This window comes from Hemiscyllium ocellatum, chromosome 2 (genome assembly GCF_020745735.1).
Source record: "Hemiscyllium ocellatum isolate sHemOce1 chromosome 2, sHemOce1.pat.X.cur, whole genome shotgun sequence".
Classification (NCBI taxonomy): Eukaryota; Metazoa; Chordata; class Chondrichthyes; order Orectolobiformes; family Hemiscylliidae; genus Hemiscyllium; species Hemiscyllium ocellatum.
This window is the reverse complement of record NC_083402.1, coordinates 135548194-135571790: the sequence shown is the minus strand read 5'-3', so window position 1 is coordinate 135571790 and position 23597 is coordinate 135548194. Positions and strand designations below refer to the sequence as shown.

Sequence of the window (23597 nt, the reverse complement as noted above, 5' to 3'; positions counted from 1 at the left end):
TTTTTGATTGGAACACTGCTATCCATTCAGATAAGGCTATTTAATTGACTGATCAAATTTTCCAGATCCTGATGCTGTACTTTGTACATACATAATATGAATTGTAATGCCCAGGAATGAATGACAGTTAGGATTAAAAAACGTTTTAAAAGGTTACTTTCTCAAACTTTCTATTGCTATCACTGTGGGCAAAAATGAGGTTAAAGAAAATTCTGAAGAGAGGACGCAGGACTGGAAATGTTAACTCTGCTTTCTTTTCACAGGTGCTGCCAGACCTGCTGAGTTTCTCCAGCAATTTCTGTTTTTGTTAAAGAAGTTAAGCCCTGGAATACATTAGTCCAGAATGAAGATGCAGTTGCATTTTACATTTAAAAATATATAATTAATGTCCATTGTCAAGGATTTTATAGCAGAGCATTTAAAACACAGCTAGCACAGATTTACAAAAGGGAAATCTTACTCGACAAACTTAATGGAATTCTTCAATGATGTGACCCAAAAGAGTTGATCAGGAAGAGCCAATGGAGTGAAGCATTTCAAATGACTTTCGGCAAAATCTCATATAAGAAATTAATGCAAAATTAAAGTGCATGGAATTGGGGTAGTGTTCTGAGATGGATAGAAGATTGGTTAGCAGAGAGATGACAAAATGTAGGAATAAATGAGTGAGTCATGGGGTGCTGCAGTGATTGGAACCAGATCCTAGCTATTCACAATGCAGGTTAATGATTTTAATGAGGGAATTAAATGTAATATTTCAAAATTTGCAGATGACATAAAGCTGGGTGTGAGGATGAGCTGTGAGGAGAATGCAGAGATGCTTCAGTGTGATTTGGACTGTAAACAATCAGGTACAGGAGTCAGTAAAGAAGGATGTAGAGGCTGTGGAGAGGATGCAGAAGAGGTTTACCAGGATTAGAGGATATGAGCTATAAAGAGAGGCTAGAAAAACTCAGGTTGTTTTCTCTGGAGCGCAGAGGTTGAAGAGCAACTTGACAGACATCTATAAAATTATGAAAGGTATAGATAGGGTTGATGATCAGAATCTTTCTCCCAGAGTTGAACTGTCTAAAAATAGGGAGCATGCATTTAAGATGAGAGAGGGAATGTTCAAAAGAGATATGAGGGGCATGTTTTTTTACACAGAGAGTGGTAGGAGCCTGGCACACACTGCCAGGGGTGGTGGTGGAAAGAGATAGAATAGGGGCTTTTAAGAGATTTTTAGACAAGCATTTGAAGATGCAAAGAATGGAGGGATATGGACCAAGGGTAGGTAGAAGGGATTAGTTTAATTTGGCTTCATGTTCACCATATCATGGACCGAAGGGCCCATTCCTGTAGTGTATAGTTCTATGCTCTATGTATGTTGGCCTTCTTAGCGAGAGGATTCAAATACACAAACAAGGATGTCTTGCTGTAATATACAGGGCATCGGTGAGATCATACCTGGAATACAGTGTGCAGTTTTGGGCTCCTTAACTGAGGGAGGATCTTACAGAGGGAATAACTGAGGAAGGATATTACAGAAGGTTTAACAAATTGATTCCTGTGATGGCAGGACTGATATATGAGGAGAGATTGAGTCAGTGAGAATTATATTCACTGGCAGTTAGATGGAGATGAAGAGGTGGGATATCAGAGAAATCTTTAAAATCCTAACTGGTCTTCTATCAGGTTAGATACAGGAAGGATGTTCCTGATGGTGAGGGAATCCAGAACCAGGAGCCATGGTTTAATGATAAGGGGTAAACCTTTTAGGATCGAGATGAAGAGAAATTTCTTCACTGAGAGTATGGTTAGCCTGTGAAATTTACTATTACAGGAAATGGTTGAGGCCAAAATATTATGTGTTTTCAAGAAAGAGGTAGTTAAAGCTCTTGTGGCTGAAGGGATCAAATAATTTGTGGGGAGGGCAGGCTTAGAGCAGTGAACTTGATGATAAGCCATGATCATGTGGAATAGCCCATTCCTGCTCCTCTCTGCTGTGTTTCTACATACCAGCTTCAATAACTGGCTACAAACTGTTGATCTGCCCAACAAGATAAAGGAAAAGAGAAAATTCTGGAAAGGTCCAGCAAATCCATCGCTTCCTGGAAGGAAACTCATCAGATATCCTCTTTTCAATGTAAGTGTTCACCAGGATATTACACACACCTTTCTTTGCGTGGGTGCATACTGACCTGCTGAGTAATTCCAAATCAACGCTTATTTTAGATTTGCAATATATTTTGCCTAGCACCAAAAGGATTGGGAAATCTGTCTGTAGTTACTGCCAAATTAAAATTGTAAAAGGACCAGTAATTCTTTTTGGTCCATGGCAGTTTTTCAACACCTAATATATAGTGAAATTTAGAAATGGTTATGTAACATTGGTAAAAAAAACTCACAAAACAACTTGCATACTTAAAATATAATACTGACTTACATACACAGTATTTACAGAACAGCCGCAAATGCCTTAAATAATATCTAATTCACTTACACTTGACTGAATACTATTTGTAACAACTTGACACTGTAAACTCAAAGAAATTGAGCATCTCAACTTGATTCCTTGCTTTGATTCTTTTAACCTCAGATGATATGTAAAATGTAGTCATAATCCTTTACAAACGCAACACCAGCAAACCTGGATATCTCCTCTTCATTGAAAAAATCTTTGGTCTTTGTTTAAGTGATCCCAAAAAAAATTGGATGTTGGCCAATTTAATGACATGGAGCAAAGTGCCAGCACTTTACGACTTCAAAGTATTCTTTTTCGAGAAAAGAGTGACAGTTTAGGTTCACTGAAAATGCAGAAAGTCATTTTCAAATCAGACGTGCACCATGATGTCTATAATTGATTCTTGTTGAATGGTTGTTTTTTTTTTCCTCAGATGTATCAGACATAAGAACCTTACTTCATGTCTCTGCCTCAGGAGATTGTGATGCAGCATTTCTTTCTGATGGCTCTGCCACTCCAACTGATGCATGGGTAGCTGTGGAGCTGTTGCCGATGGCAATAGGATCGTCTTGAAATAAATGAGGCTGATACTGTGAAGCCACCAATCTGTGAGGCCAACCAACCGCAGGTGTCTTTTTCTGGGAGGAGTTTGGACCTTTTGTTTTGCCTCGTCCTGGAGTGACTGCTCTAGGCTTGGTATTCTTTTCTCTGGCTAACCTGCTGCCTTGCAAACTTCTGCTCCTGGATGTGGAGTCAGGAGGGTGAGTTGGTGTCATCTTGTGGTCAGATTCTGCCATTTCATCCTCTATTTCCGCAGCACCAGTAAATAAGGAGGGAGGCAGGGTGCTACTGCGCTTGCCACACGATTCACAGCAGAGTTTGTTGTAGCCTGGGATGGAGCAATAGCGAGCTAGCACTTCCATCTGACAGAATATAGACTTATCTCGCAGGCAAGGCTCATCTGCAGGGTAAATAAAATGAAATCAAAGTTTGTTCAGATTAGGAGAGTAAAATATTCTGAGATTAATCAATATAATCAGAATAATGTTCATTAAATTTCAAACACCTTGTGGCCAAGCAACCAAATGTCCCAGTTTCCAATGGAGTGAAACTGGACAGTTCAATATACTCTGATGCTACCTGACCTGCTGTGCTTTTCCAGCACCACTCTGATCTAAACTCTGGTTTCTAGCATTTGAAGTCCGCACTTTTGCCTAGTTCAATATACTCTTCCAATTATGTCGGAACTCCTTCGTTTCACAACTTTGGTTATATTGTACATCAGAGAGAGATGATTCTGGCCTGTACGTTCATGTTGATATTGTTTATGGATTTAATTAATATTCAAAGGGCTAGTGTTTTTACTAAGGTGTCTATTGCAATGGTATCATTACTGAAATAATAACCAAAGCGAAGTCTCCATTTCCTTATTTGAGATGTATAAGAACAGTGGAACTGTGAAAATGGGCTTTGGGAGACAGATATTCACACCACATATCCTCCTAGTGTCAGTGGTGCTATTATTAAGAGAGATTTATAATTTATTTTCTAAGTCTGCTGCACCATTCAATGTGTTCATTGCCGATTCTCCAAATTAACAACACATTCCTGCTCTGTCCCCATATCCAGCAGCACCTACAATTACTTTACAATAATTATTGTAGCTGTCAACAAGAACAGTGAAGTGATCGAGTTGTGTGTGAAATGTGGACCATCTCATCCACTAAATCATAATCTAGCATTTTGTGACATATGGAAGTTATGTTCCGCCAAGGAACATTGGGCTAAAATGTGTAAGAATTCGAAGTGCTCGGAGAATCACATCATGCAACAAGGCTGCACAGCAGCATGTGAATAAAGGCCAACCAAGGAACAATGCCAACAGGTTCCATTGAAGGCACCCTATGATTTAAGCCTTTACCTTCATCCAAGTGATGTACCCCACAACAGATAACATCCACTGTAGTACTAGAATGACACTTTAGCAATTACCAATACCATCCCTTTAAGCAATCTTCACGTGATGTACTCAAGAGATTAGCACAGAGTGGTGTTGTCCACTCATGAGAAACTAACTCCTTACAATGAATCTGACATCCCATGCATTAGCAATATACATTTTAAATGTCAATACAGCTTCTCCTGGAACATTTCATATTTCCAATACTGCAGGAACTTTAATCATTGCTCTACATATCATTATAATTAACAAAGGAAGCAATTCCAAACCAAAGATTCCAAATCACAAAATTGCAACTACCTCGAAACCTGGAAAATGTCTACCTAGACCAGCCTGATTCTATCATTCACTTTAAAGACGATATAGCATTAGATCAGAAAGATGATGGTGCTCAACCCAACGTTCACCCTCTTCACAAGGGCAGCACTGACATTCAGGATGAGCTCTATTTGGAACTGGATTTCAGGGTTAAAAACAACATCATTTGTAAAGTTGAGCACCACACTGGTTGTGTAGCTGTATTACTTGAGTTTTGGAGAAAGATGGCAGTCACAAACAGAGGTCATTCAGTCCATTATTGTCAATGCAAGTCTAAAAAGATCTGACTGCACTAATCCCATTTTCCAGCTTTGGCCCATAGTCATGGAGGCTCTGGCAACACAAGTGTATATCGCAATGTTACTTAATGTTGAGAGAATTTCTGACTCTGCCCCAGTAAAATCTCTTGCCTTGTTAGTCTTCCCTAAGTGCATTACTTCACACTTTTCGGGGGTAAACAATATACATGTGCATACACACAAATCAAATTGACAGAAGCCATATCAATTTCTTGGGATCACCATCAACGCACCTTCAAATGTTATGAGACATGATCCTACCAAAACATATGTGGAAAAAATGCCCACTTCACTGAACAATGGTAATTCACAAAAACATTCTGCTTTCTTCAATATTTAATTTCCATCTATTTCGTGTTGTGATGGAAGTATCTCCCCCGACACACTATATCCACAGCACCAACATATCTTTTAGTCTCTCAAAAATACATATCTTCCACCAAATGTATTTTTCAATGTAATGATTCCCTCCAAGTTTACCACATTGGAATTAGATACATCTTAGTCTATTAGAAGATGACAAGAGGCAGACTACTCCAAAATAGATAGGGTAACTATCACTGTAGTTTTCAGAATAAAATAATTTCACACATATCTATTTGGTCACCATTTCGTCATTCATACAGATCATAAAGTGTTTGAAACCTCTTAAGAATGCAACCTCCTGAATGACAATATCTACTTGTGAAGTTGCAAGGACACGATTTCAAAGTATATGACAAACCAGGCTCACAGGTAGCCGTTCCAAATGCTCTTAGTCTACTTTCAAATCCCACTAGGGCAAAGATAGACTTCCTAAGCCATATTGTCAAATCCAAGTTCAAAGATTTACCCCACATTGATCTCATTCATTTTGGTTATAGCCAAGCAATACAGAGTCAGCAAGCTAGATGTGATGAACACATGCACAGTTGAAGATCATCATCAGTGGGTGGCCTATACACATTAAGCTGATCCCTCAGTAGGTAGGTTCTTTCTGTAACCATTCCAAAGTAAACAAGGACTCACTGGGTATATGATTTTCAAAGATAAACAAGTGATTATTTCACAATCTCTGCTTGATGTGCTTGACTAGATACACATAGGTCAGATGGGCTCAAGAAATAGGTACATGAAGCTATCGACTGGTCTGGCATCAATATGAATATTCATCAATTAATCAATTTGAGTAAAACATGTTAACTCTATCCAGCTCAGCAATGGAGACAACCCCTCGCTCCCCACAAGACTTTTTTCTGAGCCATGGCGCAAGATCACAACAGTTGTTGATGAATTAATTGCCTATTTAGTATGTTTGGCATTCCTCAATAAATTGTGTCTGACAATGGTCTGTAGTACACTAGTACACTCTTCCAAGACATATGCAGGAAGTGATGGGGTTTTGAACACATTGCCTTCTCTCCTTACTACCCTAAGTCTAATAATCTTGCAGTACACAACATTCCCATGGTAAATTCCATCATTGCTTAATGTAAATCTCCTTGCCAACACTATTGGATAGCCATACTAAATCTAAAAACTACTCCTCAATGTTTTACCCTTGCTAGAACTCACATATTTGAAAGACAGATCCACACATATCTTCAATCACATACCCAACCACTTGCACATGATGCATTATTGGAATGAAGGGAGAAAATGGTCTAAGATTGCAAGGATCATGCAACAATTATCCAACCTGAATCGGGATAAAGCATTAAAGTTCAAGATGTTAGTAGAAATACATGAATTTGTGAAAAGATACTCTGATGCTATGTACAAGATCATGTAATGTCACAAATAATTGTCAAATCATACAACAACATAGCTGACACATTTGCAATATATATCAACTGTCCATTGTACAAATACAGATGACTCTGCTGCTAAAAACATTACATCTGGCAGTAACCAGATATCTATAACACAGGATACTTACCAGTCCACAATGACAATGGGGAGGTAGTGGCACTGTAAACCCAGGTTAATGTTCCAGGACATGGGTTCAAGTTGCATCATGGCAGATGGTGAAATTGTAATTCAATTTAAGCATTCTGAATAAAAAGCAAGCCTAATGAAGACCATGTAACTATCGTCGACTGCTGTTAGAAAAACACCATTTCGTTGTCTTTACCTACATGGTTTACATGTGACTTCAGAGGCACATCAATGTGTTTATTCATATAGCTGACTCTCAACAGTTAAGGATGGCCTAGCCTGCCAAACTCTTATCCTATGAATGAAGAAAAAAAGCTCACTGCAGAGCAAAGTTACACAGCCAAGTCACAATAAGGACTAGTTCTGGTCATATTGTACGTCCAGCAAAACATTTATCTCAATGTATAATGAAATTGTATACATGCTTGTATGCATTTATCAGAACAGGTTTCTTATTCTTCAAAGGGAAAAGTAAAGATGCTGTACTATTGCACAGGTCTCTGAAAGACATTGTAAGGTAGCTAGGTGGCATTATGGCTTGTGACATTCTAGTCTAACATAACCTAATCCAATCTCCACCTTACTCATGCTCACTTAGTCAGTGAGCAAGGAAGCAATCTGCCAGTAAATGAGGGCTTTATGAAAATAATATAACTGTTTTAAGTAAGAATAACACCTAGATTCTATCTTTAATTCATGGGTGTCACACTAGTGTACATAGCTGTTAACACAAGTCTTCATATCTGACTCAGTATGAACCTGACTCATTACAGAACATATAAGGTGGGCTAACATTGAAATATCCATTAAGTACATCATGCTGGCAGCAAGTGATTACATAAGGCTCCTTTCCCTAATAGATATTATTGAACCAGCTTGGGGCTTCTTTTAATCCAAAAACTTCATGGTAAATTTTACAGACCTGAGCTTTTTAAGTTCCTCAGCAAACTAAGTTTCAAACTTGATTGATCAGCTCTATCATCTTATTGATGATTTCAAAGACCCCAGGGATGGATCTGCTGCGAGGTGAATTCAGGGGAAACAGCCTAATTAAGTAGCTAATTACAGCTGGACTTTCTGAACGTTCTTGCTCAGATACTTATTCAGCGCTCATGTGGCTAGGCGAACTGTTGGTTGCTCGGGAGATTCAGTTCTTTAATCTCAGCTGTTTTATTGCTGTCATTTGAGCATGTATTAGCAAATTGCTAAGAGTCTCGAACCATCAGATTCTCACATTAACTAAATAAGTGAGATCTCTTAGCTTATTGTGTAAATGTTTTTTAAAACCCCAAAATGACCGAGAATTGCATCTTTAATTTAATTTCTACAGAATAACAGACAAAATGAAATAAACAGCTGTCTACTCAGAGTATTAATGAAAACCTAATGGTATTAAGAAGTGCTGAAAACATTCCACAATCATCTGTTCTGATAACAGGAGCCAGCAGCACCTCATAGCCTGCACAGATCAAATGGGTCAGTCACCGTGCCCACATTGCCTGTCCTGATAACAGTAACCACAGACTTCTCAAAGTCTGTTCTGATATCAAAAGTCACAGGTCACTCATAATCTGTCTTTCAATGGATTTTAAATTGGAGACAAGGGCAAAGGCAAACAGTATGAATAAATAAAGAATAGTTTACGTTAGTAATATATAAATGCAGAAATCATTTTGCAACTGTCTTCTCTGACAAAAAGTCACCAGCTTTTTTTTAATTAAGACAGTTGCAAAATGATTTCTGCATTTATATATTAATAATGTAAACTATTAAAAAGTCACAAATGTGACTTTTAATAGTTCGGTGCATTCTTTCAGAGCTGGAAAACTGACAACATTTCCATTTAGTTCACAAAGCAATGAGTCACACAAAAGCTGCTGACTGCATTCAGGTGTATTCCTGCAAGTTTCGTCACATGAGACCCAACTAAATGTGACATTCAAACAGTTTATTTCCCCATTTCCAATAACTGTATCATGAATAAACAAAATTCTTCAAAGTAATGTATAAAAGAAACATGAGCTTTAATATTCCTACTACTTTTCTCCTGGGCTGCGTGAAGCAGTCTCCAGCAGATGAATTTTTAATTCTTGGAGACCTGCAGTGAATCATGGATGGTTAATTATACCTGAAATGATGAATCGACATTCTGACAGATACATACCACCACAAGGGGGACGTTTACAGACTCTTGTAGCTTCTGGTTTCTCACCATCGCATTGGTCATTTGGACGACATCTGACCTGTCTTTGTTCAATTCCTTCACCGCAAGTCACAGAACACTGCAAATAATTACATTTAAATAAATAATGGAAGGAGCAAGCAAAACAATAACAACAAGCACAGACTTCTCAAATCCTGTCCTGATATCAGGAGTCACAGGTCACTCAGAATCCATTTGCACCAGTTGTGTACCCCAGTGCGAAACAAAAGTAGACCTATATTCAGTGGTGTCTCCTAACGTTATATAGTACTGTAGCTGAAAATGTGTTGCTGGAAAAGCGCAGCAGGTCAGGCAGCATTCAAGGAACAGGAAATTCGACGTTTCGGGCATAAGCCCTTCATCATTCCTGATGAAGGGCTTATGCCCGAAACGTCGAATTTCTTGTTCCTTGGATGCTACCTGACCTGCTGCGCTTTTCCAGCAACACATTTTCAGCTCTGATCTCCAGCATCTGCAGATCTCACTTTTTCCTCCTATATAGTACTGTACCCCAGTGTTATACAATAACAGACTTGCAGCTTTCCCAACTATCTCCCAGCTTTGCACAATAACTGACCTTTATGTGTGTCCTCACATTATACAGTGAAAGTTGTATCTTCACTGCCCTAAGTCACATTGTGACAGGTATCTCCTCAGCAATACTGATATTTACCTTTGGGGCATATTGAGAATGTGAATGGTGGTATAGCTATCCTTATTTCTTCTAGCCATGGGAAAACACCGCAGTCTCCTTTTTATGTGGTGTCGGTATAGCCTGAGAAACCACAAAGCTGATTTGTCTTTTTAAAACTTGAATCCCCAGGACCTGATCAGGTATATCCTAGAACTCTGTGGGAAGCTAGGGAAGTGATTGCTGGGCCCCTTGCTGAGATATTTGTATCATCAATAGTCATAGGTGAGGTGTCGGAAGACTAGAGGTTAGCTAACGTGGTGCCACTGTTTAAGAAAAGTGGTAAGGAAATGCCAGGGAATTATAGACCGGTGAGCCTGACATCAGTGGTGAGCATGTTGTTGGAGAGGATCCTGAAGGATAGGGATTACATGTCCTTGGAAAGGCAAGGACTGATGAAGGATAGTCAACATGGCTTTATGTATGGGAAATCATGTCTCACTAACTTGATTGAGTTTTTTGAACAAGTAATGAAGAGGATTGATGAAGGCAGAGCAGTTGACGTGATCTATATGGACCTCAGTAAGGCATTTGACAAGGTTCCACATGGTAGTGTGGGATATAGGTAAAGTAATGTTACTTCTGCAATTATAATTGCTTATACAAAGTAAATGAACTCACACCAGTGTGTAATTGTTTCAGCCAAGAGCTAAGTCAACAAGAATGGAAACTATGTGGAGGAAATGTATAATTTTTTTGAATTAGCTAAAAATGTATGCAAGAAAGAAACAGGACTGCAAAACAATGGTAGATATTACAGGCGACTAGATAAGATGCTGTGAGGAGAGGCAGTTAAGCTAGATATGCCTGTGCAAACAGTAAGTATAAACATTTGTTACCCACCTTTACAGAAACACAGGAACAAACCCCAATTAAAAGGGTCTTAATGATAAGATGCTGTGAGGAAAGGAACAGATGGAGGGAGTAGAAAATAGTAAGGAAAGGATGTGCCTAACAATGACCCAGGATGAGGTCAAACGGCCTTGTGAGGCCAGAAATAAGCATTTTGTCACAGACAAGGCGGATAAGGCAAGAGATAAACAGGAGTAATGGGTACCGGTCTGAGGGACGTGGAAGATGTAAACAGGGGAGGAGCAATGAAATTTAAAAAAAATAGAAACCAAATTATATAAGTATCGAGTATTCATTGAATTTGGTGTGTGTTTGTCCCTGCCTTGTGGACAGTGGACATCACACCCACTTGCAAGTGTGAAATAAATGATATTACTGATTCAGATCTTGTCTCGGACTGAAATTATTGAAGTGAGTGAGCTTTGTTTCTCATAGTAGACTGGTTAACAAGGTTAGGTCGTATGGAATACAGGGAGGACTAGCTATTTGGATCCAGAACAAGTTCGAAGGTAGAAGACAGAGGGTGGTGGTGGAGGGCGGTTATTGGACTGGATGTCTGTGACCAGCAGTGTACTAGATCCACTACTTTATGTCACTTATATAAATGATTTGGATGTAAACATAGGAGGTATAGTTAGTAAGTTGCAGATGACACTAAAATCAGAGGTGTAGTGGACAGTGAAGAAGGTTATCTCAGAGGACAACAGGATCTGGATCAGATGGGCCAATGGGCTGAGAAGTGGCAGATGGATTCTGGATTAGTGGTGCTGACAGAGCACAGCAGTTTAGGCAGCATCCAAGGAGATTCCTGATGGAGGGCTTTTGCCCGAAACGTCAATTTCGCTGCTCCTTGGATGCTGCCTGAACTGCTGTGCTCTGCCAGCACTAATCCAGAATCTGGTTTACAGCATCTGCAATCATTGTTTTTACCAAGTGGCAGATGGAGTTTAAGTTTGGTGAATGTGAGGCACTGTGTTTTGGAAAGGTAAATCAGGGCAGGACTTATACACTTAATGGTAAGGTCCTCGGGAGCACTGCTGAACAAAGAAACCTTGGAGTGCAGGTTTTTAGCTCCTTGAAAGTAGAGTCGCAGGTAGATAGGATAGTGAAGAAGGCGCTTGGTATGCTTTCCTTTATTGGTCAGTGTATTGAGTATATGGGTTCGGATGTCATGTTGCATCTGTACAGACATTGGTTAGGCTACTTTTGGAATATTGCATGCAATTCTGGTCTCTTTCCTATTGGAAAAATGTTGTGAAACTTAAAAAGGTTCAGAAAACATTTACAAGGATGTTGCCAGGGTTGAAGGATTTGAGCTATATGGAGAGGCTGAATAGGGTGGGGCTAATTTCGCTGGAGCATCGGAGACTGAGGGATGACCTTATAGAAGTTTATAAAATCATGAGGGGCATTATTAGGATAAATAGACAAGGTCTTTTCCCTGGCTTGGGAGAATCTAGGACTAGAGGGCATAGGTTTAGAGTGAGAGGAGAAAGTTTTTTTTGGGAGATTAGTTATAAGCTAAGCAGCCATTTTGTCATATATTAAAAGCCTGGAATCCATTTTAATTTTCATATTAGTGTCTGCTTGTATGTTCCCAGGCTTAGTGAGGTGGCTGACCTTGTAGCTGTACTAACACCTGATAGTAAACTCTTTCCCAGCTTTGGAATGTTTTTTCTTTTACAAGAATCTATTGCTTATCAACACTAATCAGCACTGTCCAGAAAGCTACGTGACTAGGGCCAGTGACTGGGCTAAGCGCCCACTTACTCATTATGGCTCAATTAACAGTTTGCTAAATGTTAAATGATTGTAACCTATATAACCACACAACTCTCTGAATCGCGTCAGAGTGACTTGCGACCATCATGGGCGATTTACCTCTCTTTGTGGGCTCACCAATAAACAGTCAGTACTCAAGGCTTGTGTGATGCAAGTAACTTTCCTTAATTTGGATAGATACGAGTGAGTCTTTGACTGAATATTTTTGTCCCTATCCCCAACAGTTTAAAAGGGACCTCAGAGGCAACGGTTTCACACAGGGATGAGATGCCTGAGGAAGTGGTGGAGGCTGGTACAATTACAACAATCAAAAGGCATCTAGATGGGTTTATGAATACGAAGGGTTTGGAGGGATATGGGTTAAGTGCTGGCAAATGGGACTAGATTAGGTTAGGATATCTGGTCGGCATGAAGGAGTTAGACAGAAGGGTCTGTTTCTGTGCTGTACACCTCTATGACTCTTACTGCATTGGGGGTGGGGGTGGGGTGGGGGGGTCATAACTTTAATTTTTGTTTACCCCTGACATGAGGTGCAACTCTGTAACATGATCATTGGCGTGGGATTTAATGATTCCATTCATTTTTAAAATGAATCTGCTTTCCATTTCAGATGAAGCTTGCTCACTGACCTCTAACCAGGGCCCCGTCTTCCATTGTGCTGGACAAGGTTTTCGATTGCAAGCTCGGCGGTTCTCCAGCCGCTCTCCAGTGCAGTATTTACTGTGCACTGAGTGATTCCTTCCATTGGTCATCTCCACACAGCGAACAGTGCGCAGTTGGTATCCAGAACTCCCACAGGATTTTGTGCAGTGTTCCCATTCGTCTGCTATCCAACTAGATGGGATAATATTAAATAAAATTAATTTTTAGAGATCCTTGCAATATTCCATGCATTTAATTGAGTACTTCATTGAATAATCAAGGAATTTAGGAATAGACCACGATGGATTGTTGAAAGGTTGCAAACTGGTATGTACTCAATTAATGGAGGGAAATAGCTGTGATTGTTTAAAAACATTTCATGAATTGATATCAACACAGTTACTGCATTAATGGAATAGGCAGCTGTACTGCGGCTTAATAAATCTTATATCTGTTACATAGTAGGTTGGAGATAAAGCGGTAACTTTATCTGAACGATCCTCTCACACACTACCTTCACACCTTCTACCTCTACAATCAACACCAACAACTAATTCTACAAAATCCATATAGACTGTACTCACAGAAATGTCCAATTTATACAGATCACTCAAACAGACCATATATGATTCACACTGCTTCGTATACATACATCATACTCACACACTCAGTAAGCCACCCACACAAAGCCAGTACACTATCCATATACAATCAAAACCAGTGACTAATTCTATACTATCCACATAGGCTTTATTCATAAAAATGTCCATTTCACAAAGATCACTCAAAGAGACTATATATGATTCGCACTGCTACTCACACACACGGCACAGTATACAAACCCCATACTCACACACCCAGTAGATTACCCACACAAACCAAGTTCACTATCCATATGCACAGATCTCTAGGTTAATGGAAATTCAGGTTAATCGAGGAAAGCTAGCACTGACTTAGGGAGGACAAACTGTGTCTCACCTACTTGCTTGAATTTTGTGATGAGGTAACAGAGAGGGCTGATGAAGGTAATGCTACTGATGTGTCTTTTCTGAACTTGTGAAAGGCATTGGATGAAGTGCTACACAGCAGTTTTATGAGTAAAGTTAGAGCATGAGGAAAGGGACAGTAGCAACTTGTGACTTCAACTGAGTGACAGAAAATAAAGCAGTGGTTCATGGATGTTTCATGGACTGGAAGAGATCCACTGAGGCTGATGTTAGGGCCCCTGCTGTTCCCGATACACAAATGCTTTAGATGTTGGTGTACAGTAAAGGGCATAATTTTAAAATCTTGTTTCAGGGGATGTAGACACAAGGTGCTCTTCCAGAATTACCCTTGAATTGAGTGGCCCTGTTATGCCAGTTTCAGATGACAATTCAAAATCAACCATATTGCTCTGGTTCTGGAGTCACATGTAGGCCAGACCAGGTGAGGCTGGCAGAAATCCTTCCCCAAGGGACATTAATGAATGAAATGGGCTTTCACAACAATCTATGACCATTCCATGGTCACCATTCCTGACCTGAGTTTCATATTCAGATTCTCATAAAAAAAGCAACTGAATTTAAATTCCAAAATGTGTCAGCGTCTGCTTTATAGTGACATTATTACCCCCCTAGAATTGTCATTTGTGAACTTCAAAAAGATGTAGGCAGCCTAGTGAGTGGACAGGTAAATGGCATTTGAAATTTAATTAGAGAAGTGTGAAGTTCTCTTAGAAAGAACATGGAGAGACAAAGGGTATAATTCTAAAGTGGGTGTGGGAGCAGAGGGACGTGGTACATATGTTCAAAAATCATTGAAGATGGCTTAACAGATTAAGGCAGCAGTTAATAAAGCATAGAGCATATAGCTTTATTGAAAGAAGCATTGAGTACAATGGCCACAAAGTTACTTAAAACTTTTTTAAAACAATGCTTCAGTCTCAACTGGAGAATGCAACCAGTTCTGGGTGCCACACTTTTTAGGAAGAATGTGGAGGTACTAGTGAGGATGCAGAGAAGATTCACAAAAATGATTCCTGGCATGAGAAATTCAATTATGGAGATTGATTGCAAAAGTTGGGAAACGTTCATTATTAAAGGTCAAGTGGAGAGCAGATTTGACAGAGGAACTCAACATCGAAGGGAGTCTGGGAAGAATATAGGGAGAACGTATCCTTATTGGTGGAAAGATCCAGAACCGGAGTGCCCAGATTTAAGATAATCAACTAAAGTAGCCATGGAGACATGAGGAGAAATGTCTTGCACAGTCAGTGGTTGAGATCCAGAACATGCTGCTGAGTATGTGGTGGAGGCAAATTCAATTAAGGTATTCAAGAGGAACTGGATTATTATTCAAAAAGGACCAATGTGCAGATCTAAAGCAAGAGCATAGGAGTATGGCACTCAGTAAATTGTTCCTTTGGAGACGCAGTAACAATGTGATGGGCCAAATGGCCTCATTCTGTGCTGTCATCACCTGGGAAAGATTTTCTTGTGCTCCAGTGGAAGCCAATCATTGCTGAATCAGAATGTCTGATCCACCAAATCGATAACAAAGGGATCGAAAATACTAGGAACATAAGCCCTTGCTGAACATGTTCCATAATGTGGAGGTCATGGACTTAACCATATTGCTCAGAAATATCCAGACAGGTACACTAATAACTCCTCTCTGTTCCATCATTATAAGTTCAGTGAGGCACTGACAAAGATTGGAAATCTTGATTGCTGTTTTTGATTTCTGTCATTCTTGGTGCGTGGTTAAACATGAACACAGGGAGGAGAAATCAAAAAAGATGCACAAACTCCCAACTCAATAAAAAACAGCATGGTTCTGACCACAGGAGGAATGAATTAGAAAAGAAAACAGATTTTTTGGATCGGTAATGGAAACACACAATAATCCTAAGCACAAACACACAAAATAAACGCTCCAGATCTTTGGAATTTGGGACCTTGATTTTGCTCTGGACAAGAATAGGTGAGTTTGACTAGTGTGCGACAGATTAACTTGTTGGTTGGGTTATTATATAAAATATGCCAAAAATTCAAGTTTGGATCAACAGGTCAACAGATCAACTGCCAGGATCGCAATTTGGGGTGGAACTCAAAGCATTAGGATTCCATCCAATTTTTCACAATGCACTCATTTTCCCAGCAAGAGAAGCCACTCTCCACCCCCTTACCGCACCAGCAGGATCCATCTGGAAGAGTTCCTAGCTATGCCATGAATTTTAGCCAATACACTCGCAGCTGCCCACCAACAATTGGCATGAACTCCAGTGCAGATTTCCAAATGGTCCTGATATTCAAAACCACTTGCAGGTGATGGTCTCCCATCCAATCCATGAAAATAACACTGCCTCCCATCTCTATCCCACTTCATCCCTTGCGTCCCCCTCCCTCACTCTCTTGATAAAGCTTATGGGTCTTACATTTGATCAGGTGCAGGATCCGCATGAGTAGGACTGGACATTACATCACACTCATTCATCAAACGAGCAGCCTCTTTCAGACCAGAAATGTCTGCTGCAGTTATGACAGAAAGCTGGGAAACCACATCGAGTGACAAACATCAGTCACACTGAATAAAGGGAGCTTTATTGTGTACAGCTCTGGTCACCACACTACAAGAAGGATGAGGAGGAGAAAGTGAGGACTGCAGATGCTGGAGATCAGAGTCAAAAAGTGTGGCGCTGGAAAAGCACAGCCAGTCAGGCAGCATCCGAGGAGCAGGCATAAGCCCTTCATCAGGAATGTGGAGGCTTTGAGAAGATACAGAACTAGCTTGTCAGGATGTTACCTGAATTGGAGGGTATTAGCTATGAGAAGAGATTGGACAAACCTGGTTTGGTTTCAATTGAATGTTGAAGGATGAGGGGTGACCTAATAGAAGTTTACAAAATTATGAAAGGCATGGATATAATATATAGTCAAAATCTTTTTCCCAGAGTAGAAATGTCTATTACTAGGGATATAGATTTAAGTTAAAAGGGTGCAAGTTTAATGGAGATGTGAGAGGCAAGTGTTTTTTACACAGTGGGTGATAAGTGCCTGGAATGTGGGAGGTGGGAGGCAGATACATTAGCAACATTTAAGAGGCACCTTGATAGATATATGAATAGGCAGAATACGGACCACATAAAGGCATGAAGGTTTTAATTTATACAAGCATCATGTGTCGGAGCAGCGTTGATGGGCTGAAGGGCCTGTTCGTGTACGGTACTGTTCTTTGTTCTTTGTTCGTGCTTGTTGTGCCACTGCCTCATGCCAACTTGGCTAGGACTTCAGCCGCAGCTGAGACAAAATGGAAGCAAAGCATTTTCATTCATCATAAATAGTTGTGAAAAACTTCAGAAGTTTTGGTCTTCACCTCCACGGCTGTCCAATAAAAACTGGAAAGCTAAGCCTTTTGCTGTTTTTGTGATGAAGCTAAGAACGATTAGTTCCAAGACGGGGGCATCCATGTTAAATTCTAAAGAGAGAACGATTTCCTGGTGCATTCAGCCAGCTATAAGTAGGGAAACAAACCAGCTTTGTGAAGAAATGACAGGTTGTGCTTTTAAAAAGAGTAGATTTTGTTTTACATAGGGAGATAATGGAGCAGACTTCAACAATAATTGGTACTTACACAGGCAATGTGCACTCTTGCAGGTTACACATCCTGCGGATAGGTTTTGGTTTCTTATCTGCATCACAGAAGTTACGATGAACCACTTTATTGTCAGTCTTCCTACGGCATCCATACTTTGTGTACTGAAAACCTAATAACAAAAGGTTAATCTCCTTTCTGAGTCATCACAACCTGCATTGTTTTATTAGCATACACACAACCAGTCAAGGAAACCTGATGCATCCTTCACCACATCGTATTGCTTCATGTTATACTCGCTCATTCCTATGTTATGGATGGGTTTAGATTATATTCTCTCCAGTTCCCTATGGGTGGGTACCGTTGCACAGGTCAGCATTTCTCGTCCCTCTCTGACAAGGTGGTGATGAGCCCTCATCTGTTCCTTTTTATTCATTTACAATGATGCTAACATCACTGGCTAGTGAAGTATTTACTGTCCATCCCTAAATGTTCAAAGGGCAGTCAACACATTGCAATGTATCAGGAGTCACATGTAAGCCAGGCAGTACCAGGAGATGGAGAGGTCGATGTTTCGGGTGTAACCCTTGTTCATGACCTTTCTCCACCTCCTGATGCTGCCCTGCTGGCTGTGTTCCCCCAACCTCCTGATGCTACCTGGCTGGCTGTGTTTTCCCAGCCTCCTGCCTGTCCCTCCTGATGCTGCCTGGCTGGCTGTGTTCTTCAAGCCTCCTGCCTGTCCCTCCTGATGCTGCCTGGCTTGCTGTGTTCTCCCAGCCTCCTGCCTGACCTTCCTGATGCTGCCTGGTTTGCTATGTTCTCTCAGCCTCCTGCCTGTCCCTCCTGATGCTGCCTGGCTTGCTATGTTCTCCCAACCTCCTGCCTGTCTCTCCTGATGCTGCCTGGCTTGCTGTGTTCTTCCAGTCTCCTGACTGTCTCTATTTTGGATTCTAGCATCTGCAGTTTTTTGTCTCTATATCAGGTAAGGATAGCAAATTTCCTTCCCTAAAGGACATGAGTGAATCAGACAGGTTTTCCTTCGACTATTGGTTCATAGTCATCTTTAGACTCTTAACTCCAATTGTTTTTTTTATTGAATTCAAATTCTGTCATCTCCAATGGTGGGATATGAACTGAGAACACCTGGATTAATAAACCAACAGTAAGAGCACAGGGCTATCACCTCCCACTTAAGATAATGAATTGTTTGGGGCACTGCATCCTTCATTACATAGCTTTAGATGTTGTTATAGGGAAATTTCTGGAAGGGCAAAACAACACAACTTCCTGATAAACATGTGCAACTGTGCAGGTGCAGTCACTGAAAGCTGCTGTCTGAGTTATTCCTCAATACCTTTTGAGTGTTTACAGTCTCACGATTGGTTTCGCCACAAAATAAACATCAAAGTGACAACATCCTATTATTTCTTTTAATTGGTGGATAAGTAATGAATGGGACATGGAGAACTCCTATGCTCTACTCCAAACATCAGGGAGCAGCAGATTGGACCTTGTTTTATTATCTAATCCAGAAGATGGCACTTCCAGCAATGCAGCATGACTCTATAGTGTCTGAACTGTTAGCTCCAATTGTGTGTTCAGGTTTTTGGAGTAGGGTATGAATTCTCAGCTCTGACTCAGAGATGAGAATGTTTCGGATAGAGTCAGGCCTATCACTGTGGTCAGCACAGCACACATTAAATGGTTAACATATGTCTCTTTTGTTATAATCATAATACAACAAAGCACAAAGTGAGAAAGACATTTATGTTTAACTTCAAATTCAGACAGAAGTACCTCCACCACATGGTTTGGAACACTGGGACCAGTTCTTCAAAGCCCACTCAAAGGCATGGACATCTTCTTGAAGTACATTATTGTTGCTGATGGTTGGTAAGGAGTCTTCATGGATAATGTAGTTATAGGTGAGAGTAGATTTTGTACTATTATCCCGAGGGATTATCTGAGAGAAACAAAAATCACAATTGAGGTGATGGATGGCTGATGATTCCACGTCTAAATACCTGCAGATATTATTCTGGAAACTCATTATTGCATTTAAAGAGTCTCCACACCTAGCTACCAAGAATATAGCCCTTCTATACTTGTCACGTCTTTTATCTTCTATCATCAAATCCTATCTCGTGATCAATCATAGAACATAGAACAGCACAGCATAGTACAGGCCCTTCGGCCTTTGATGTCATGCCAGACTTTTATCCTACTCTAAGATTAGACTAACCTACATATCCTGTGAAGGGCTTTTGCCCAAAACGTCAATTTTCCTGCTCCTCTGATGCTGCCTAACCTGCTGTGCTTTTCTAGCACCACTCTAATCTAAGCTACATATCTGTCATTGTCCTTTCTTCCATATGCCTATCCAAGAGCTGCTTAAATGTCCATAATGTATCCAACTCTACTACCGCTGCTGGCAATGAATTCCACACACCCACCACTCTCTGTGTAAATCCTACCCCCATGCACTCCATGATAGTTCTTTTTTTTTGTTATTTCCGGTCTCACTTTCCCTGATTCTGTATCTACTTAGATATTGCGCATCTCGAAAATCTTCCAGTTCTGATGACAGGAGAAGCTGAATACGTTGGGACTGTTTTCCCTGGTGCATCGGAGGCTAAGGGGGGTGACCTTGTAGAGTTTTATAAAACCATGAGGAACATGGATAGGGTAAATAGATAAGGTCTTTTCCCTCGGGTGAAAGTCCAGAACTAGAGGACATAGGGTAAGAGGAGAAAGATATAAAAGGGACCTAAGGGGCAATGTCTGAATGCAGAGAGTGGTCATGTGTGGAATGAGCTGCCAGCAGAAGTGGTGGAGGCCAGAACAATTACAGCATTTAAAAGACATCTGGATGGATTTATGAATAGGAAGAGTTTGGAGGGAGGGATATGGGTCAAATGCTGGCAAATGGGACTAGGTTAATTTAGGATATCTGGCCAGGCATGGACGAGTTGGACCGAAGGGTCTGTTTCTGTGCAGTACATCTATATGACTCGATTAACACTGTTTCTTGCTCCAAAGATCCTGCCTGATCTGCTGCAGTATGTGCAGTCTTTATTTATCACAGGTAGAATTTCAATTTAAATCCCTTTGTTCTTGATGCCCTCCTATCAGAGGAAATAATTGCTCTGAATCTACCTTCTTCAAATTTTCTACCCATTTAAACACTTCAAACAGATCACACTTCAAGCTTGTAAAATCTAAGGCTGAATATTTGCAACCTGCTCTCATTAGTTAACTTTCTATGTACTGGTATCAATCTGTGTTATTGTATCCCTACAGTGTGAAAGCCATTCAACACACAATGACTCTCTGAAAAGTATCCAACCATGTGCGATCCCTTTCCCGTGGCTAATCTGCCTAGCCTGCACATCCCCTGGACATTGTGGGCAATTTAGCATGGGGGTCAAACCATTTGACCAGCACATCTGATTCTCCAGACGAAACCCACGCAGAAAGAACGTACAAACTCCACAGAGACAGTCACCTGAGGGTAGAATGAAACCCGGGTCCCTGGCACTATGAGGCAGCAGCTAACTACTGAGCCAACCTGCTGCCCAAGCCAATAGTATTTGTTATGCCAAGGCCATTAGCATTTAGCACAAAGCTGGTTGAAAGTTCTGAAAATCTGCCAAATAGATTGGCTTGCTAAAATAGAATGACAACAGAAACGTGAGAAAGTGGAAATTCAGTGCAGAGCTGTCAGGAGGTGATACGTAATTTAAACCAAGAGGAAACTGTAAATAAGGAATTATATAAGTAAACAGAATAATGACATGAGAATTCTCTTGAAATATGGCTGTTTCAAAACATGGGGAGACGAGTGGATGAATTCTGCAGTACATCCACACGGCAATGTTGAAAATAGCTGTACAAGGTGATAAAACAAAGTATAAATGCAGTTATCATAGGAATTCAACAGTCAGGCAATGAAGGGCTTCTGTAAATTCCAAAGTGATGGTATGTTATCTCCCTGGTACCAGGGAAAACAACATCATCAAAAGGATGCAGAATGTTTTTCATGTTGAAACTGATAACCCACAACAAGTAATGGGGTTATGGTCTGATAGACTTACAGGAGCTGGGGAAATTAAGGAGCAGGTAGATAGTAACCTCCAAATTGCTCCCAGTGTCTCAGTGTAGCAGCGAAGGCTTGAGATTTCTGGGGCACCGAGACAAGTTCTGGAATAGGAAAATGGTATAATTTAACAAGGGGTAGGGGCAACAAGTGGAAGCATAAGATGCAAATCGTGCAAAGGATTGATAGAGGCATATTATAGTGAAAGAGAGTGACTCAGAAATAGGACCAATCAGGCAAGGGTGAAATGTGAGACACACTTACTTGGTTTATGATTTGGAGATACCGGTGTTGGACTAGGGTATACAAAGTTAAAAATCACACAACACCAGGTTATAGTCCAACAGGTTTATTTGGAAGCCCCTACCCTTGTTAAATTATACCACTTTCCTATTCCAGAACTTGTCTCAGTGACCCAGAAATCTCAAGCCTTCGCTGATACACTGAGACATTGGGAGTAATTTGGAGGTCACTATCTACCTGCTCCTTAATTTCCCCAGCTCCTGAAGGTCTGTCAGACCATAACCCCATTACTTGTTGCAGGTTATCAGTTTCAACATGAAAAATGTTTTAAATCCTTTTGGTGATTTTGTTTCCCCTGGTCCCATCACTTTGGAATTTACAGAAGCCATTTATTGCCTGAATGTTGAATTCCTGTGACAACTGCATATTTGTGTTTCCAAATGAACCTGTTGGATTATAATCTGGTGATGTGTGATTTTTAACTCTTTACTTGGTTTAAACTACATGCATGTAAATGGACAGAGAGTGTTAAATATAGACTGGTGAGCTGTACTCACAAGTAACTATACAGCATTATGAATCATGCAGCAATGTTAGTCCTGGAGACTGGGCTCCTACCAGGGAAACAATTTTAATGTTGCTGATTAGAAATTGTTCAGTAACAACAGTAAATTAAATAAAAAGGTAAAGGGTTAGCAGGTATGGTGTAAAGATATTGCTGAGCTATTAGAAAGATAAAAAGTAGTCATACAATCCCTACAGTGTGGGAGCAGGTCATTCGGCCCATCGAGTCCACGTCAACCCTCCGAAGCGCATCCCAACCTATCCCTGTAACCCTGGTCTTCCATGGCTAATCCACCCAAGCTGCACATTGCTGGACACTATGGGTAATTTAGCAGAACTAGAGGGCATAGGTTTAGGGTGAGACGGAAAGATATAAAAGAGACTAAGGGGTAACTTTTTCATGTAGAGGATGTTGCATGTGTAGAATGGGTTGCCAGAGGAAGTGGTGGAGGCTAGTACAATTGCAACATTTAAAAGGCACCTGGATGGGTATATGAATAGGAAGGGTTTGGAGATATATGGGCCGGGTGCTGGTAGGTGGGACTAGATTGGATTGTGATAGCTGGTCGGCATGGACAAGTTGGACCGAAGGGTCTGTTTTTGTGCTGTACATCTCTATGACTCTAACCTGCACATCCCTGGACACTACTGGTAATTTAGTATGGCCAATCCACCTAACCTGCACATCATTGGACACTATGGGTAATTTAGCCTGGCCAATCCACCTAACCTGCATATTTTGGACTATGGGAGGAAATCGCTGCACCCAGAGGAAACCCACACAGACACAAGGAGAATGTACAAACTCCACACAGTCACCCAAGGGTGGAATCGAACCTTGTGCTGTGAGGAAGCAGTGCTAACCAATGAGCCGCTGTGCCACTCCTGAAAAGTACTTGAGGTTCAAAGGAAGAATTGATTTGGGGAAATAACAGAGCAGTTACTTCTGCGTTGGATGAAAATCAAAGGCCGCTAAATGGCTAGAGGAGATAATGGGAAATAAATGTTTAAA

At 40.6% G+C, this 23597-nt stretch overlaps 1 protein-coding gene across 1 annotated transcript in view; it reads right to left on the bottom strand.

The window, feature by feature from the left end:
• Window positions 1–2546: 2546 nt before the first annotated feature.
• LOC132829086 (A disintegrin and metalloproteinase with thrombospondin motifs 3-like) overlaps window positions 2547–23597 on the bottom strand; it is a 268759-nt gene continuing 247708 nt past the window's right edge. The window contains exons 18-22 of the mRNA XM_060846397.1: window positions 19480–19645; window positions 17722–17854; window positions 13095–13299; window positions 9102–9219; window positions 2547–3404 (exon numbers count right to left, since the gene is read on the bottom strand). Coding sequence (XP_060702380.1) covers window positions 2902–3404; window positions 9102–9219; window positions 13095–13299; window positions 17722–17854; window positions 19480–19645 — 1125 coding nt within the window. The 3' untranslated portion in view covers window positions 2547–2901. The remainder of the gene's footprint in view (window positions 3405–9101; window positions 9220–13094; window positions 13300–17721; window positions 17855–19479; window positions 19646–23597) is intronic.